Source organism: Canis aureus, chromosome 27 (genome assembly GCF_053574225.1).
Source record: "Canis aureus isolate CA01 chromosome 27, VMU_Caureus_v.1.0, whole genome shotgun sequence".
Lineage (NCBI taxonomy): Eukaryota > Metazoa > Chordata > Mammalia > Carnivora > Canidae > Canis > Canis aureus.
The window spans coordinates 11,279,619-11,297,884 of NC_135637.1; the positions used below are offsets into that span (position 1 = coordinate 11,279,619).

The following is an 18,266-nucleotide window of genomic DNA, read 5'->3' on the forward strand; positions in this document are numbered from 1 at the left end:
TGAACCTCGCTGGTCTCCTAGATGGGATTAACCCAGAGTCAACTCAAGAGGTTTTGTCTTGGAACTTTTATCAAGTCAGTAGCACAGTGTGTGAATGGTTCTCAGTTCCTGCTTCTTGGTTCACACCAAATCTTGGCTTGAAACTTTTTCAGTTCAGTTTGATTCTACCTAATTAATCCCTGCCAGCAGTTTACCCTTCCTGCATCTGCTCATTCATAAGAAGACACTTGTACTCAACATTGACTCTTCTTTGGTGTTTCAGGATTGAGGTTCCTGTTACCTGCTTTGTTTTGTTTTGTTTTGTTTTTTTTTAAGTTGGCCACACCCTGTGGCTTAGGGTAGATACAATCTTTGACAGAGTATGAGACAAGACTTCATGTGTCTCTGGGCTAAAAAACACGTTTTCAGGTCTGCCACTCCTGTGAGAGAGTTCCATCAGGAGAAGACCTGTACTCCCTGTAGCCACATTACATTCCTCCTCCACTCAGCAGTCAGCACTGTGTGGCACTTCTGGAGCTGTCAGTCAAGTTCTTGAGGTTCACCTTAAGATGATGAGTTCCACTCAGGTGTATTGAGATGACTCCTAAGGCAGGTCAACGGGCAGCAGGTTTTTCCCATATTCCCAATAGAGACGGTGGTTGTTAGCAAAGGACCCTGCATTTGCGGAAGCTCCAGGCTATGGCTCAGGGCCCCTTGCCTCCTCCTTCCCTTCCTCACTAGTTTCCCCAGCCTCAGGATTTCTCGGGCCTGATAACATTGGCTTCCTCTAAGGATCTCAGAAGCACTTGTGATGTCCACGGGAGAGTGAGTCTCTGGGCTCTAGACCCCACTCTTCCGTGAAGTATCCTTCATGGAGGGGTGCCAGTCTTGGAGTATGAGTATGCAGGTGTGCTTACCATCTGCTGTTAAGTGACCAGTGGAGGCCCTATTGGAAAGTAACTATTGCCCAGTTACCCCCAGCAACTGCACCTAGCCCCTTACCACCACCCCTCATCAGAATTTTACCTGTTCTACTCTAAAATTCTGTGCATGTCTCTTGTCCCCACTTGAGGCCGGTGTCTCTTGTCCTTACCTGGGCAGCACTTCCTTAGGCCTGTCTGCCCCCTCCTTCCCACTGCAGCCTAGGTTTTCTCTGCTCCCAGTGTGGGATGGGAGCTAGTGGGTGGTGGTGGTGGCGGCGGTGGCAGCAGCAGCGGCGGCGGCAGCAGCAGCGGGGAGGAGACCCCTTGCATGCTCTTTGCCAGTGCTCACTCCTGGGTAGGCTGTCTCCTGTGGACTTCCATTTGCTTCTCCAGTGCAGGATGTGTCAGAAAATTGTTTAGCTGTTTTCAGTTTGAGGAGATACCCCTTAAAGAAGGGCTGTTCATGAGAATTCTTGTTGCATTTTGTTTTTCATTGTTTTTTAAACCTTGAAATGAAAATAGCTTTGTTCCTTTTTTTTTTTTTTTTTCTCCCAACAAAAGTGATTGTTGAGGCATCTGGGGGGGGGCTCAGTGGGTTTAGCATCTGACTCTTGATATCAACTCAGGTCTTGATCTCAGGGTCATGAGTTCAGGCCCTGCCTTGGGCTTCATGCCAGCTGTGGAGCCTACTTAAAATATAATAATGAAATAAAAATGATTATTGTCTGTTTAAAAAAAATAAAAACAATTAGAAAACAATGAAGAGGAAAATATCTCAGGAGTTTATGCAGCTGGGGCGCCTGGGTGGCTTAGTCGTTTGGGTGTCTGCCTTCAGCCCAGGTCTTGATCTCAGGGTCCTGGGATCAAGTCCCCATCATGGGGCAGGGGATGGGGCGGAGTCTGCTTCTCCCTTTTCCTTTGTCCCTCCATCCCACTTGTGTATATGCTCTCTCTTTTTCTCAAATAAAATCTTAAAAAAAAAAAGTTTATGTACCCATAACTAATGTGTTACTCATTATAGCTTATTGAAATTTAAGACTGAGAACCGTAAACCTTCCTGAAATTTTATGTAAAGGTTTGTGACTGTGTGCATTTTTCTGGGAAAAGGTCCTTAGCTTTCCTCAAGTTCTCCAAAGGTCATCCCAAACCCTGGGTTTCTGGTAGCTCTTGTGTTTTTATTCTCTTGCTCCTTACCCTTAGTATATGAACAAATCAAAGCCATCACTGGAGTCTACAGGTGTGTATTAAGGGACCCCACATTGCTGTTAAAGTCCAGCTTTTCCTGGAGTGTCCATTATGCCTAAAGATTTGGGAGTAGATGAATGTTGAGATAAATCTGTGTTATGCAGTAGAATATAACATTAGCATGACAAAATAATTCCATACTGTTTGGGGGGTGATGGCTACCCCTTGTGGGGCTAAGTATCAGTGTGCTGCTGTTGGGAGTAGCTTCTTGGGAACTGCAGCCATGTTTCACTGTTTTTCTCACTCATCTTGACAGTCGTCCGTTCTTGAAACTCTTCCCTGGTTCAGGGAAATGACACAACCTCCTGCTGCTCTGCCTGCCTTTCTGGCCGTTCCTCCACAGGTTGGTCTTTCACACTAGCCTTTGAATATTTGTAGTCTTGAATGTAGTAGTGTCTAGGACCCCCTTTTCACTCTGCCTTTTCTGCCTGGACAACCTCATGGACTTCACTAGTTTGATGGTATGTGATGCTGACTCCTGATTGTGGCCGGCCGTGTTCCCTCCTGGCCACCTTCCTTGAATGTCCCATTGGCCCCTCAGATTTTGTGTGTCCACGATGGAGTCTTTGATCTCTCTCTCCTCCCTCTCCTAAGCCCCTTGTTCTTCTGTTGCTGAAACCAGAAACCTCAGAGCTTTTCAGGACTTCCCGCCTGTGTACCCCATGTTCAGGGAGCCTCTTGGGTCTGCTTCTGAAACATCTCCTGAATCATCCCCTCCTTGTCAACCCATGTGTGTGTGCCTTCATCATCTTCAACCTGGGCTACTGTAGTATACTCATCTCCTCTCCCTGCCTTTCATCTTGCTTATTACCCCCCAAAATTTTTACACACTTGCCAGAATGTGATCATGTTGCTCCTGAATGTAAAGTCCTTTACCTCCCCTTTACAGGGGACACCACTTCTGTGCCCTATGAGGCCCTGGAGGATTAGGCTCCTGCCATCTCAAAGACTCTCTTCCAGTAGCCATATCAGGCTACTGCATGTGTTACGTAGTTTCACATCTCTATCTTATTCTCTTCCTTCTGACTAGAATATCTCCTCCCTACCCCACCCCTATTCCTGGCCTGCATAGGCCTATTCTCCCTTAAGACCCTTAGTCACCACCTCCTGTGTCTGTGACCCTCTTCCCAACCTCACCTCCCAGTGAGATGAGGCATTTCTTCTGGGTCGCACGCCAGGATTCAGGCTTTAGAGCCCCTGCCCAGGCTTGTATCATGGCTTCTTGTTCCCTGGCCATATGACATTAGGCAGATGACTTGACTCTGCTCTGCTGTTTCCTCACTTCTGAATGGAGAGAATTTGTTTTAGAGATTACTGATACAAATATTGAAAAGAGTCAATAAGTGTTACTTTTAATATCATTATCATCATCACTATCACCTTGCATTTCATTTACATGGTTGTCTGTCATTCTCCCCCTGAATTGTAATGCCTTTGAGAGTATGGAACACATCTTACTCGTCTCTGTAGTCCCAGCACCTAGCATTGAATCTGACACATAGTTCTCAGCCAGAAAACACTTGGGTAGGCAGGTGGGTGAATGTGTGACTCATTAATGAATGAGTCTCCAGTGCAGATTACATGCTCTGTTGGCTAGTGAAGTTGAGTATCTTTTCATGTGCTTATTCCCCATTTGTATACATGGGGTTTTGTGGTTTTGTTTTGTTTTGTTTTGGAAGCGGGGGGGCAGAGGGAGAGGAAGAAAGAGAATCTTAAGCAGCCTCCATACCTAGCGTAGAGCCTGCCATGAGGCTCAGTCTCACAACCCTCAGATGGAGACCTGAGCTGAAATCAAGAGTTGGAGGCTTAACCAACTAAGCCACTCAGGTGCCCCTGTATATATGTTTTTGAAGAAATTCCTTTTTAAATCCTTTGTCCATTTTCAAGTTGGAATATTTGTCTTTTCCTTGTTTAGTTCTTAGAGTTCTTTATATATTCTAAGTACTAGTCCCTTACCAGATATATTATTTGCAATATGTTCTCCCATTCTCTGGGTTTTTCACCTGATTGTGCCCATTTTAAGCTAAAAACAGAAGTTTTTAGTTTTGAAGTCTAGTTTATCTGTTTTGTTGCCTGTGCTTTTGGTGTCATGTCCAAGAAATCATTGCCTAATTCAAGGTTATGAAGGTTTACCCTTATGTTCTAAGAGGGTAGAATTTTAGCTCTTACACTTAGGTCTTTGATCCACGTTTGAGATAATTTTTGCATACAGTGTGAGGTAAGGGTTCAACGAAATTCTTTTTTTTTTTTTTTTTAACTTCATTCTTTTTGCATGTCCCTGCACCATTTGTTGGAAAGACTATTCTTTCCCACTACTAAGTTGTCTTAACACACTTGTTGAAAATCACTTGGTCATTGAAAATTGTTTGGCCATAAATATTATAAGGGTGTATTTCTGGACTCTCAGTTCCATTGATCAGTATGTCCTTATTGCCAGTACCACATGGTCTTGTTTATTGTAGCTTTGTTGTAAGCTTTGAGATCAGAAAGTACTAAGCCTCCAACTTGTTCTTCATTTTCAAGATCTTTGTGGCCTTTTCCAGGTCTCTGTCATTTCCACATGAATATCAGGATTGGCTTGTTGATTTCTACAGAAAACCAGCTGGGACTTTGATAGAGATTGCATTGAATTTATCGGTCAGTTTGGGGAGTATTGCCATCCTGACAATATTTTTTTTTTTCAGTCCATGAACATGGGATGTCTTTTCATTGATTTAGGTTACTGCAAGTAATTTTAATCCTAGTGTTTTAGAGATGAAGGATCAAAGAGGTTCTGCCCATGAATATTCAGGAGAAGAGTATCTGATGTATAGGAAGCACTCCATAAATATTTGTGGAATGAATGAAAGAACTGCAGTCATAGTGTTCTCTTAAAGGAAGATGCTTAGGAGTAGCTGGTGGAGAAGAGATACTGGAATACTATGGTTTCGGGGTGGGGGGGAGCGCATGTGGACTGTAGATTTCCTGAACAGGTAGAGCTGGGCTGATCTAATCAACAAGTAGCCTTGGGATTGAAAAGGCTGGTTTGTAAGTGAAAGTCAGTGGATGTCATCATTCCCTTTTGCTGAGAAGAATAGTTCGTGCTGAAATTAACAAAGACTCATTCTGGGTTACTTGAACAAATAGAGGTGAAGATAGGATAGAGTGGAATTTAGAATTGGGTTTTGAGGGGATCCCTGGGTGGCTCAGCAGTTTGGGGCCTGCCTTCAGCTCGGGGCGTGATCCTGGACACCCAGGATCGAGTTCTGCGTCGGGCTCCCTGCATGGAGCCTGCTTCTCCCTCTGCCTATGTCTCTGCCTCTCTCTCTCTCTCTGTGTGACTATCATAAATAAATAAAAATTAAAAAAAAATAAAGATTTTTTATTTATTTATTCATGAGAGACACACACAGAGAGAGAGGCAGAGACACAGGCAGAGGGAAAAGCAGGCTCCATGCACCGGGAGCCCGACGTGGAATTCGATCCCAGGTCTCCAGGATCACGCCCCGGGCCAAAGGCAGGCGCTAAACCGCTGTGCCAAAAAAAAAAAAAAAAAAAAAAAAGATTTGGGTTTTGAACCTTTAGATATCATGCAGAAGAGATTAGGACAGAAGCTTCATGCCAGAATGATAGGGCTTTGGCTTGTTTACCTTAATAGAGACCCTCCAGTGTCTTTCTCACCTGTTGATTTTTCTGGGTGATCTGTCTTAGGATCCTGCATTTCCAGTGTTGCTCAGTTGACTTCTGACAAGCCTGCTGGCGCCCACTTCCCACAAAAGCTGGCCATGAGGCTGCAGGCAGCAGCGGCTTCTCTAGCTTGACTTGGCAGCCAGCTAGAGAGGGCCTGAATCAAGGTCTTCAGAAACAGGGCTTTCTCACACCTCTTCCAGGATGTTGTCTGTCATTTGCTCTGTCATATTCCAGGATGTCTAAGCTGCCATTGGGATCCAGGAGGGAAAAGTGCTTCTCTGGGTGGGAATATGCTTTAGAAAGCACTGGAAGGTAGGCTTGTTTCATAGTTGCACATGTGCTCTGTGACATTGCCTGGATCGCCCCAGTGTTTTACTTCAGAGAGACAGTGTCCTCGTGGCCAGTAACAACAGAGGTACCCAGTGGCTATTTATACCTGACGTTCCTGAGTGGGAGGAGAGTTGTGTTTGGACTCTAGGAATTTTTTGCAGTCCTTCACCAAAGCAGCTAGTCCTTAGACTCTCCTGCTCTGGGAGTGGGGGTGCGGGTCAGAGTTTGAGCCCCTCATCTGTGGCTTGTCCTTGGAGGCTGGACTGCACTGCCCTCTCTGTACCAGACTTGAGGCTTAGAATCCTCCAGGTCGTTGCCAGTTTGAGGGATTGGAGGAGTGAGTTGCTTCTAGGACCTGTGCTCTCTCTCTACAGGGGTAGAATTGGATTCGTGAGCTGTGAAAAGAGGGAAAAGCCTTCTTGGTTTCCATTTCGCTGAAAGTGAATGTGCTTCTCTGTGCCTTTTTCCGGCACCTGTCCTGCTATGGGCACGAACCGTGGACGCACTCCAGGGATGTGTGCTCCCGTCCCGTGGACTCCCACCCTGCTGCGCTTGCTCATCTGCTCTGGGTTATGGTGTTCAAGGCACTTTTTGGGTGTATGCTCATCCTCTGCTGGCTCTGTTATCTAGGGCAAGTCACTTAACGTCCAGTCTCTTCATCTGAGAAATGATGGCTCTCACAGGGTTATTGTTGGGAAAATAAGGTCCTATCATATATAGAATGATCACAGTTGTAGGCAGTCAGTAAATATCCACCGTCGTTGTTGTCAGCCTCCTCATCGGCTGCTTCCACCTGGCACATTTGCTGCACTTCGGTCAGCTGCTTAGTGTTCAGGCCCGTGGCCCCTACATACCATTCTCAACTCCAAAAGCTCTGAAAACTACTTTTTTTTTAAGCTACTCATCTGGCAGCAGTATCTGACATGAATGGATGCATGTAATTTATCCCACTTCCGATGTTAAGGACTGCTAAGCTCCTCCTATGTGTGACAAGAGGTGCCCCAGATCTCACTGGGGGGCAGCATAAGGACTGGTGGGAGGGGGCTGTGAGACCTTCACTGCTGGAAGAGAGTGGCTTGCGTGGGAGCTGTCCCTTTGCTGACGCAGCTGGTGGTGTACAGACCAACCTATGGGCCTCCTTGGGAACACGGCCACTGGCCAGGCCACCCTACAGCTGAGGATGGGCCTGAGTGTGGAGTGGCTCTGTGGGAGAAGTGGGATCGGGGTAGGGTCTTGAGGACTGACAGGCCACTGGAGCCAGGTCTCCTGTCTCCCTTTCCTCTGGAATTCAGAGCTAGTTGAATGGGATAAAGGTCCAGGGTAGCAGTGCTTCCTGAGGTGAGCACTTCAGATGCTTTGCAGTTCCTTTGAGTGTTGGCAGGCTGCTAGGAAGATAAATTGAGGGAAGGATCCACCTAGGTGTCAATACCAAAGGGTGGTGGTGGTATGGAGTGTGAGATTTTCAGCTCTCTGCAGGGACCACTGCACTGCAGAAAAAATGGTTAATGGCGAGGCTTTATTCACAGGTGGGCTGTGTTTCTTCCTGGTGTGGTTCTGTGATCTCGATAACCCCTGTGATGTTGGGGGGAGGGGTCTCTGGAGGGAGGACCCTTTGCACTGTTGTGATACATAGTCACCACATTTCTGGACCCTCGAGCTGAGAAGAGGAGGGGATTTTGTTAGGGATCCAAGTGTGCGAAGCAAGTAAAAGGCTGGGGACTGGACTTGAGATTAATTGGCTGCAAAGGGTCTATAAGCATTAGATGCCAATTTGATCAGATAGTTTTGGGGTAAGGAGTGTGTCTCCCTCATCAATGAACCATTTTTCAGCAAACTCCTGTTACTTGGAAAGATGCTTCAGGCAGCACACTACCACCCTGGTCCCTCCCACTGCCGGTCCCTGTACACTGGAGACCTCAGCAGACAGTGTCCTCCAGCAACTGGCCTGGGAGCTCCCCCACAGATCCTGGTTTGCAAGGGGCTCTGAGGCTGCTGGCCCAGAGAGCAGGACCTGTGGCTGGCTGGTTTGGTTTTGTGTTTTGCACTGCCCTTGCGTTCATCGTCCTTTTCTCTGCTTTCTTCAGAGTCACAGGGAGTGAAGCATTTGGAGCCCATGTAGAGAACTCAGAAGTCAAGGCTCCTTAGGGTGAATGTCTCATTCTGCCAGGGTTTGTTTGGTTTATTGAGCACATCCTATGTGCCAGGTCATCCTGTTAGAGGATAGCGGTGACAAGATAGTCTTGATACCTGCCTTCCTGAGCTCTCTGTCTCAAAGTGAAGGCTCCTGAGAAATACTGCCCGTGGGAGGTGCCCTGCAGAACACAGGCCAGGGAGGGCTGTCAGAAGACTGGGGCCTGCAAATTGAATAGGTCTTACCCAACTGGAGTAGGAAAGGAGTTTGTGTTCCTGGCAGAGGGGACAGAGTCTTCCATGTGGCTGTGTATGGCCTCTCCAGGGAAATAGAACCTGGCTGGAGGCAGGCAGGGGCCTGTGCTGAGATGTGGTGGCCGTGGAAGGGTCTTGAACCAGGACTTGCTCTCAGAAGCAGGGTGTCCTCTGTTCACTTGCTGGGGCTGCCATGATGAAGTACCCAAAACTGGGGCGCTTAAAACAACAGAAACTTATTCTCTCACAGTTCTGAAGGCCAGAAGTCTGAAATCAAGGTGCTGACAGGATTGTCCTCTCTCTGAAGACTCTAGGGGAGGATCATGCCTTGTCTCTTCCAGCCTCTGGTGGCTACCAGCTTCCTTGGCTTAAAGACACTCCAGTCACATGGCCATCTCCTTCCTGTACCTCCAACTTACTCTCTCTGTGCTTGTGTCCAAATTTCCCCTTTCGTGAGGACACCAGTCCTATTGGATTAGGGCCCACCCTAATAACTTTAATTGGATCACCTCTGTAAAAGCCCTGTTTTTAAATAAAGTCACCGTCTGAGGTCCTTGGGTTGGGACCTGAGCAGATCAGCTCCGGACACCCCACACTGGGGGTCTGGCCAGGCCCGTGGCCCATCTCACCCGTCCTGTGTGCTCTCCTGCAGAACCGGGCGGTAGGTCGGCCCAAGGGGAAGCTGGGCCCAGCCTCTGCCGTGAAGTTGGCCGCCAACCGGACAACGGCGGGAGCTCGCCGGCGCCGGACGCGATGCCGCAAGTGCGAGGCCTGCCTGCGGACCGAGTGTGGAGAGTGCCACTTCTGCAAGGACATGAAGAAGTTCGGGGGCCCCGGGCGGATGAAGCAGAGCTGCATCATGCGACAGTGCATCGCGGTGAGTGTGGTGGGCATGAACTCTCCAGAGATGCCCTGGGGGCAGAGTAGGGGTGGCCACACTGCCTTCCTCTGGTTGCACCCTGGCCCTCTCTGAAGCCAGACCCCACCTCCCTGGCTTGTCTTTCTGCTTGTTAGTCTGTCTGGTCTCTCCCTTAAAGAGAATGTTCCAGATGCAGAATCCTTTAAGTGATGCTCTCTTGTGGAGAGAAAAGGGACTGTGACCAGTGCTGTTTCAGATTTCACATTGCAGGATGTGGGGGCATACTTACTGCACCAGGCTCCTTTTTCTTCATAGGCTGTTGGGGTTAAAGACTCCTTCCCTCCCTGGATGACTGAGTACTTTGAAGTCTCTGCCATTAAAGATGTCAGCCTGTCCTGTCTGTGACCCCATTGCCAGCATTTACGGTCCAGTTCATGATGGTTCTAGGCCCTCCCTTCCTTCCTATCCTGCTTTCGAAGTCAGAGGTCCTGGTGGAAGGTCAGTGCCCCTCCTGAGGGGGCTGCCCCAGATGAAGAGGATTGATTTATGGTGCTTCGGAGCTAGGCTACTAGAGAGCTCGGCCAGCCCCTTGGCTATCTCACTGCCCCAGCCCCACTCCAAGACAGGGCCAGTGCACACAGGCTCTGGTAACTGGGCACAGCCCCAGGTTCAGTCCGTGTGTCTGTCCAACACACACATTGCCTTTCCGCAGGGTGCTGCTCCCAGGCCCCGAGGTCCTCCCTGTGGGAACAGTGATCTCTGCTCCTGTGGGAAAGCAGGCTGGGCAGGAGGGACAGGATTCCTGGGTGAGCTCCTCCGAAGGCTCAGCCTGGCATGGGGCACATCCTTCTCTTTGGGTGCTTTTCCTCCTCTGAGCCCAGGGTCACTTTCCCCTTCTTCCTCTGCACGTACTATGTGAGTTTTTGTTTTAGTTTAGTGGTTTTTGGTTTTTGATTTTTTTATTATGGTCAAAAACACAACAGAATTTTAACCATTTTCAAATGTCCAGTGCAGAGTGCAGTCATATTACATATACCCCCATTGTTGTGCAAGCTGATCTCTGGAGCCTTTTCATCTTGCCAAATGGAAACCCTATCTCCATCGAACAACCCCATTTTCTCTCCCTCAGCCCCTGGCAACCACCTTTCTACTTTCTGAGGTGGCTGCTTTAGATACCTCATAGAAGTGGTGTTTCTCCTGTGACTGGCTTATTTCACTGAGCATAACCTTCTCAAGGTTCATCTGTATTGTAGCAGGGATCAGGATTTCCTTTTTTTTTTTTTTTTTTTTAATTAGTAAACTCTGTGCCCAACGTGGGGCTTAAATTCATGATCCCAAGATAAGGAGTTGCATACTCTACCAACTGACCCAGCCAGGATTTCCTTCTTTTGAAGACTGATAAGGGGCACCTGGGTGGCTCAGTGGGTTAAGCGTCTGTTTTCAGCTCAGGTCATGATCTCAGGGTCTTGGGATGGAACCGTGCATTGGGGGCAGGCTCAGCAGGTGGCCTGTTTCTCCATCTGCCCTTCACCTTGCTCCAGTCTTTCTCAAATAAATAAAATCTTTTTTTTTTTTTTTTTAAAGATTTTATTTATTTATTCATGAGAGACACACAGAGAGAGAGGCAGAGACACAGGCAGAGGGAGAAGCAGGCTCCATGCACGGGGAGCCCGACGTGGGATTTGATCCCGGGTCTCCAGGATCACGCCCTGGGCCAAAGGCAGGCACTAAACCGCTGCGCCCACCCAGGGATCCCTTTTTTTTTTTTTTTAAGATTTTATTTATTTATTCATGAGAGACACAGAGAGAGGCAGAGACACAGGCAGAGACAGAAGCAGGCTCCATGCAGGGAGCCCAATGTGGGACTTGATCCCAGGATCACAACCCTCACTAGCTGAAGGCAGATGCTCAACCATTGAGCCACCCAGGCATCCCTCAAATAAATAAAATCTTAAAAAAAAAATGAATGAATGATATTCCACCATTTGCATATGGTACATTTTCTTTACCTGTTCCTCTTTTGATGGACATTAGTTGCTTCCACCTCTTGGCTTTATGAATAATGATGCTGTGAACATGGGGCGGGGGGTGGTGGTGATGCCCAGCATCTCTTTGAGATCCTGTTTTGAATTATTTTGGATATATACCCAGAAGTAGAATTGCTGGATCATATGGTACCTCTACCTTTTAAAAGATTTTATTTATTTGTTTGAGAGGGATAGAGATCATATGTGTATATGCGCACATGAGTATGGGAAGAGGAGAGAATCTCAAGCAGGCTCTGTGGCAAACGTGGAACCCATCGTCTAGGGGCTTGACCTTATGACTCTGAGATCATGACCTGAGCTGAAATCAAGAGTCGGGTGCTTACCTAACCCTAACCCAACTGAGCCACCCTGGTGCCCCAGTAGCTCTATTTTTAATTGTTTTGGGGATCGCCATACTGTTTTCCATAGAGGTTGCTCCACCTTAAATTCCCACCAGCAGTACACAAGGGTTCCATTTTCTCTACATCCTGCCAATACTTGTGATTTACTGTTTTTTTTTTTTTTTGATGCTGGTTACCCGAATGGATGTGAGGTGTTACTTTGATGTGGTTTTCATCTGCACTTGCCTGATGATTGCTGATGGTGAGCATCATTCAAATGTTTGCTGGCCATGGCTTCTTTGGAGCAATATCTGTTTAAGTCCTTTGTCCATTTTTAATTTGGGTTGTTTTTGTTTTTGTTGAGTTGGAGTTCTTCATGTGTTCCACATATTAGCCCCTCATCACATACACAGTTTCTAAATATTTGCTTCCATTCCATAGGTTGTCTTTTCACTCTGTGGATTGCTTCCTCTGCTGTACAGTTTTTGTTTCATTGCTTGTGTTTTTGTTACTTGTATCCAGGTCATTTCAGTGAGTTTCAGGAAATGTGGGAGTCCTCTTGAAATGTTGTCTCTAAACATGCCTATATATATATATATATATATATATCCCCCGCCCCCTGGAGTGAGGGTCCACGTGACCCACTGCATTCTGTCAGGATTTGAGAGGTTGTCTATAGGGACTGTTGGTCTTGAGAACAGTGTCACCTAAAAGCTGGCACAGGGCCGTGACCCAGCGCTGTCTCTTGCTCTTCAGCCTTGCTCTGCCCCTGCCCATGTTCTAGGCCCAGCTGTGGGACCCATCTCTGCTGTCACCTGTGCTTTGCAGCTCTGGTGCCTAGTTCAATGTCTGCCACAGTGTGACTGTTGATTGAAGGAAACCTCACTTTTGCATGTCTTTCTCCAACCTGATGGGGCTTCTGGAACTTATAGTCAGTGTAGACTTGGCCTGACCCTCAGCATCCTTCTTAACTCTTCTAACCTTTCCACTTTGTTGTGGCTCTTCCTGCCATGGTTTACCCACCTCTGGCACATGCAAGCCACCTCTCTTCCCTTTCCAGGCCCTTCTGTCTTGATGTCCCACAATCGATCTCTCCCCATGATCAGCCTTCCCTTTGCTCCTCTTTGAAAAGCTTCATCCCTTCACACTGTCTAGCTCTGTCTCCCTGCTGGCTTGGGCCTGGGTTCCCCTCCTGAGTCTACGCAGTGGCTTTGCCTGTGGTTCTGCCTGCCGATTTCAGAGTCCGTCCCCTACCCTGGCCCACTCCATCATAGATCATCTTCTGGCCACCAGGTGCTCCCCACCCAGTACCCCCAGCTCTGGGCTTCCTGTGCTCCTCTGCCCCAGGTGCTCCCCGTTGCTGAATTCCTCTGGCTCTTGCTTCTGTGTCCCTTTCCACTTGGGTTGGAGATCCTTTTTCCTTTTCCTACTCCCTACTTCTCTCTGCCTATAGAAGCCCAAATACCCTCTCCTGGGAGTCCTCCAGAAATCAGCCACTTGCTGTTTCCCATTGCACTTGGCACATGACTTTCCCATGTCTTCCTAGGATGTCAGCATGTTCTGCCTCCGAAACAGCTCGAGGGAGCAGCTGCCTTCCTCGTTACGGTTGCCCCCCTTTGGTTGCTTGCTTCAGGCTTTAGCCGATGTTTATTAAGTATTTGTTGAACAAATGATGGCTCTTTTGCCTTGAGTATTCTATTTATTTGAATTCAAATATTTGAGCCACTTTATAGACTTTTCACTTATTAGTGGAGCATATATCTTATTTGAAGCTCTTCTAATTCAGTGTAAAAAAAAAAAGTATGTTTCTCTGGATTCCAGGTACTGAGGTGTGCATAAGGGGAAGAGTGAGTGTCCACAAGGTGTTTATAGTCTAATTCATCAGTTCTCAAACGTGGTCCTGAGAACTCCTGAAAATTATGAGTACCTGGAAGAGCTTTGTTTATATGGGTTATTTATTTTTATTACTGTATTCAAAATTAAAATGGGGAAGTTTAAAAAATACTTTGAATTCATTTGAAAAAATAAACCCACTACACGTTAACAAAAATAACATTTTTATGAGAAATAACTACATCTTCCAAAATAAAAATGATTAGGAAGAATGCATTGTTTTATATTTTTGTGAATCTCTTCTTTTATGTGGGTTCATTAGACAAGACCTGCGTTTTCATTTATGTGTGTGTCTGCATTCTGTCGCAATACCTTGTTTTGGAAGAACTATGTGAGGAAACTGGCTTCACACAGATCTGTAGTTGGAAAAGGGAGAGAGGATTTTCATAGTCTTTTCAGGTAGTGGTGGATATCTCTGATACTCTGCTGGTACTCAACAGGTGACAGTTTCTTAAAGGTTAGTTGCAATGTGGAATCTGAAACTGTATCAATGAACTTTTCATAGTGTTACATTAAAATTCATTAGTCTTTCTTGCCCCTGGAAAAGTTTATTTGCTCATGCATGATGTTACAACATCATGCATTGGATATTTGAAAAATACTGGCTCACTGAGTTATACAGATTTTCCAAATATGGGCACACAGTGTTATACAATGTAAAAAAATAAGGGGGGGGGGGAGTAATAACCACATTTGTTAACACTACTACCACCAGTCTCCTGAGAGCTAAGTCTTTAAGGAAGCTGTCCAGTTCATGGTGACTAATATAAGTTTTCCAAAATTCTAATTTCTATTTTAAATTTTGAATTTTATCATTTATAACAAATGCTTTACATTCGTTTTTCTGGAAGTGACTGGCTCATTTCATTTTGGTCTTTGAGAAATCTACCAATACTCTTTTTATTTTCTTTTTAATCAGTTATTCTGTCAAGTAGAATGATGTTCTATGGAGAAAATAACCAAGTCAGATCACAGCTTAGTCACGAGTGCCTTTCCTTTAGATAACCATCGTCCTTTGGTATGCAGCAATAGTGCTTTATGTGTACTTCCTATTTTGTCATACAGAACGTTCAAAGGATACGTACTAAAATAAAAAAATTTTTTAAATTAAAAGGTTATATACTCTTGGGCCAAAGTTTTAATAAAATTAGTTTTTTTCTGCTTTGCCAAAGACCTTTCTTGGTGCAACCTGGTGATCTTTGTCACAAATGTGTGGCAGTGACAAACTCTGTGCTGCCCTGACCAGTGCCAGCAGTTGTACTCACCAGAGCAAATGTCAACATAGTTGGAAAAGGCAGATAACATCTTAGTGTTCCTCTGACTGTGCTTTTGACCCCGCAGACCTCCCTGTAAAGGTGGTGGGGCCTGTGCTGTGATAGTGCTGGTGACGCGCAGCCTTGTTTCCCCACCCCCACCCCATGGGTCTTTCCTCCTGTGTGATGCTGCCTGTGGCCTCCATGGTTCCAGGGCATTGCCAGGCATCGCTCACTCCTGGGCCTCCTGGCTGCATTTTTCTCCATATCCCCTGTCACAACATACACCGTTGTTCATTTGTCTGCCTCCTTCCACTAAACTGTAAGCTCAGGATGGCAGAGACTTTTTTTTTTTAAAGATTTTATTTATTCATGAGAAACACACACAGAGAAAGGCAGAGATACAGGCCGAGGGAGAAGCAGACTCCATGCAGGGAGCCTGACGTGGGACTTGATCCTAGGTCTCTAGGTCTCTAGGATCACACCCTGGGCTGAAGCCAGTGCTAAACCGCTGAGCTACCCGGGCTGCCCGACTTTTTTTTTTTTTTTTTTTAGATTTTATTTATTCATGAGAGACACACACAGAGAGAGGCAGAGACATAGGCAGAGGGAGAAGCAGGCTCCCTGTGGGGAGCTTCATGTAGGACTCGATCCCAGGACCCCAGGATCATGACCTGAGCTAAAGGCAGATGCTCAACCACTGAGCCACCCAGGTGCCCCAGAATGGTAGAGACTTCTTTGTCTCGTTCGGTGCTGTTCCCAGCACTTAGTATCTGGCATGGAGGTAGTAGCCAGATCAGTATTTGAATGAACGAGTAGATGAACGATGGGCGGGGCTTGGGCTGGCTGGCTGCTGACTCCTGGCCTGTGACCTGCTCCCCACGGGGCCTGCCCCCTGCTGACTTGGCTGTGCTCTGTCCGGCTCTTCAGCCAGTGCTGCCCCATACCGCCGTGTGCCTGGTGTGTGGCGAGGCAGGGAAGGAAGACACAGTGGAAGAGGAAGAAGGAAAGTTTAACCTCATGCTCATGGAGTGCTCCATCTGCAATGAAATCATCCACCCTGGATGCCTTAAGGTGAGCAGTCCCGGGGGGGCTCTGGCCATGTTGCTCAGCTCCCCCCTGAGGGCCTCTGGTGGTGCTGATGTCAGGGGGCTGTGAACTCCCTTCCCCAGAGGACCTCTGAGTCTGTAGGGTGCTGAGGACAAGAAGGGTCTGGAGCAGCTCAGCCCTCCACTACCCATGTCTTGAAGGGAAAGAACACGTACCCACCAACTTCCCAGCCTCTCAGCCACAGACTGGAGGGAGAGACCGGATGGTTGTGTTGCTTGCTGGCATCCTGGGTTGGGGCTTCTGGGAGAACAAGGCCTGGCCAGAGGAGGACAGGTCCTGTAACAACAGGTGGTTGCGTTAGTGTTGCCGGGTGCCAAGAACCTGCTCCCTTGGTGTGCCCAGGGCAGGGCTGGCTTCTTGTGTGGACTGCTGTGCTGTTCCTGCCTGTCTTAGGCAACAGGTTCTACCTCTGAAAGGAAGAGGCTGCTGTCCCCACCCCAGAGCCCAGAGAGTGTCCTCATACCTGGCACCTCCCCATCAGCGCAGGTGTCAGCCTGTGTGTATCTGTGTTTAAGCAAGATCAAAGTTGGCCTGCCCCAGATGTTACCTCCACCCTGAAATGACTCTATTCCTCGGTGGCAGTAGTGGGGGGTTTGTCCTGAGGCTCATCGTCCTGTACACACCTCCCACTCTGAAGGGAGCACTGTGATTTTTTTCCTCTGCCTTTGGAAGTCAAACCTTCATGTTTTAGTTGCCTGGTTATTTCGTCTCCTGGATCAGAAGCTTTGTGAGGGCAGGGACAGCCCCTCGGAATTGCTCCCACTTAGCACCCAGTATGGTGCTACTAATGATTGAACAAAGGATGGGGTCCTTTCTGCCCTGAGCCAGCTGCTTTACCCAGGTTATCTCACTGAATTGTTGCAGAATGATGGTGAGACAGGTATGTTGCACTTCACGATCTAGGGCACTGGCCCATGGAGATGGGGTGATTTGCCTGTGATCCCTGTGCAAAGGTGGATTTGGGACAAAGTTAGGATGTGACCCCTGGCCAGAATCCACAGCCCATCCATCTTGACCATCTCTGTTTCCTCTTGGTCAACAATGGGACAAATGACATTTGGGAGGGGGTGTTGATGTTTCTGGCAGATGTGGCATCCTCTGCCCCCTCCCCACTTGCTGACTGGCGTGTGTCCTTTGCAGATTAAGGAGTCAGAGGGCGTGGTCAACGATGAGCTTCCAAACTGCTGGGAGTGTCCGAAGTGTAACCACGCCGGCAAGACCGGGAAAGTGAGTGCCGGGCTCCAAGTCCCAGGGGTCAGCCTGGGAGGGGTGGACCTTGGCCTTGCCAGATGCAGCCTGTCCCTGCCCTGTTGAACGGTGGGGTGTTGCGGGTTCCCGGAGTGGGGCACGTTCAAAGATATACAGTTTGTTTGTTCCTTCTCTCTTTTTGGCCTACAAGCAAAAGCGTGGCCCTGGCTTTAAGTATGCCTCCAACCTGCCCGGCTCCCTGCTCAAGGAACAGAAGATGAACCGGGACAATAAGGAAGGACAGGAGCCCGCCAAGCGGCGGAGTGAGTGTGAGGAGGCGCCTCGGCGCAGGTCTGACGAGCACCCCAAGAAGGTGCCCCCGGATGGCATCCTGCGCCGAAAGTCGGACGATGTGCACTTGAGGAGGAAGCGGAAATACGAGAAGCCCCAAGAGCTGAGCGGGCGCAAGCGAGTACGGACTTGGGGGAGCGGGCAGTGTGGGTGGCCTTGGCTGGTCCTGGGGGCGGGAGCACGGGCAGAGGCGGGCACGGGCAGTGAGGACCACTCAGGGTCCTGGCCACTGGCTGCCCTGGGCAGGTCACATAAGTCCTGAGAGCCCAGCCCAAGAGAGCCCAGCGAGTCACTCCTCTTCCCACTCCTTTAGGCCTCGACGCTTCAAACGTCCCCCGGTTCCTCCTCTCACCTCTCGCCGAGGCCCCCTCTAGGCAGCAGCCTCAGTCCCTGGTGGAGATCCAGTCTCACTTACTTCCAGCAGCAGGTGCTCCCACGTTGCCCCGCCCTTCTGAGGCCCTGGGGACTCCCGAGTCCCGGGCTGCCCCCACCTCCCCACCCCTCCCCGGCCCTCCGGCCCGTTGCCGCAGCCATTCCAAGGCATCTGTGCGCTGCAGCTCCCCAGGCCCCAGGCCCAGATCACCGGCTCGTGGTTCTGGCGTGGAGCCTGGGAAGCTGAAGCTGCCACGGGGAAGGCCTGCGGATCTGGGAACCTCGGAGGATCCTGGCCGCTCCGCTCCGCCCACCGGCCCTTCCCGCTTCTGCCACGAGGT

The 18,266-nt window shown here is 48.4% G+C and overlaps 1 protein-coding gene across 20 annotated transcripts in view; it reads left to right on the forward strand.

The window, feature by feature from the left end:
* The window catches only part of KDM2B (lysine demethylase 2B), a 129,798-nt gene that overhangs the window by 100,880 nt on the left and 10,652 nt on the right, over window positions 1-18,266 (forward strand). For 13 of the 20 annotated variants that reach the window (XM_077875506.1, XM_077875517.1, XM_077875508.1 and 10 more), the window contains 5 exons: window positions 9,184-9,408; window positions 15,835-15,978; window positions 17,155-17,241; window positions 17,405-17,674; window positions 17,867-17,980. In XM_077875506.1, coding sequence (XP_077731632.1) covers window positions 9,184-9,408; window positions 15,835-15,978; window positions 17,155-17,241; window positions 17,405-17,674; window positions 17,867-17,980 — 840 coding nt within the window. The remainder of the gene's footprint in view (window positions 1-9,183; window positions 9,409-15,834; window positions 15,979-17,154; window positions 17,242-17,404; window positions 17,675-17,866; window positions 17,981-18,266) is intronic. The other 7 variants (XM_077875507.1, XM_077875509.1, XM_077875511.1 and 4 more) reach the window with 3 other exon arrangements.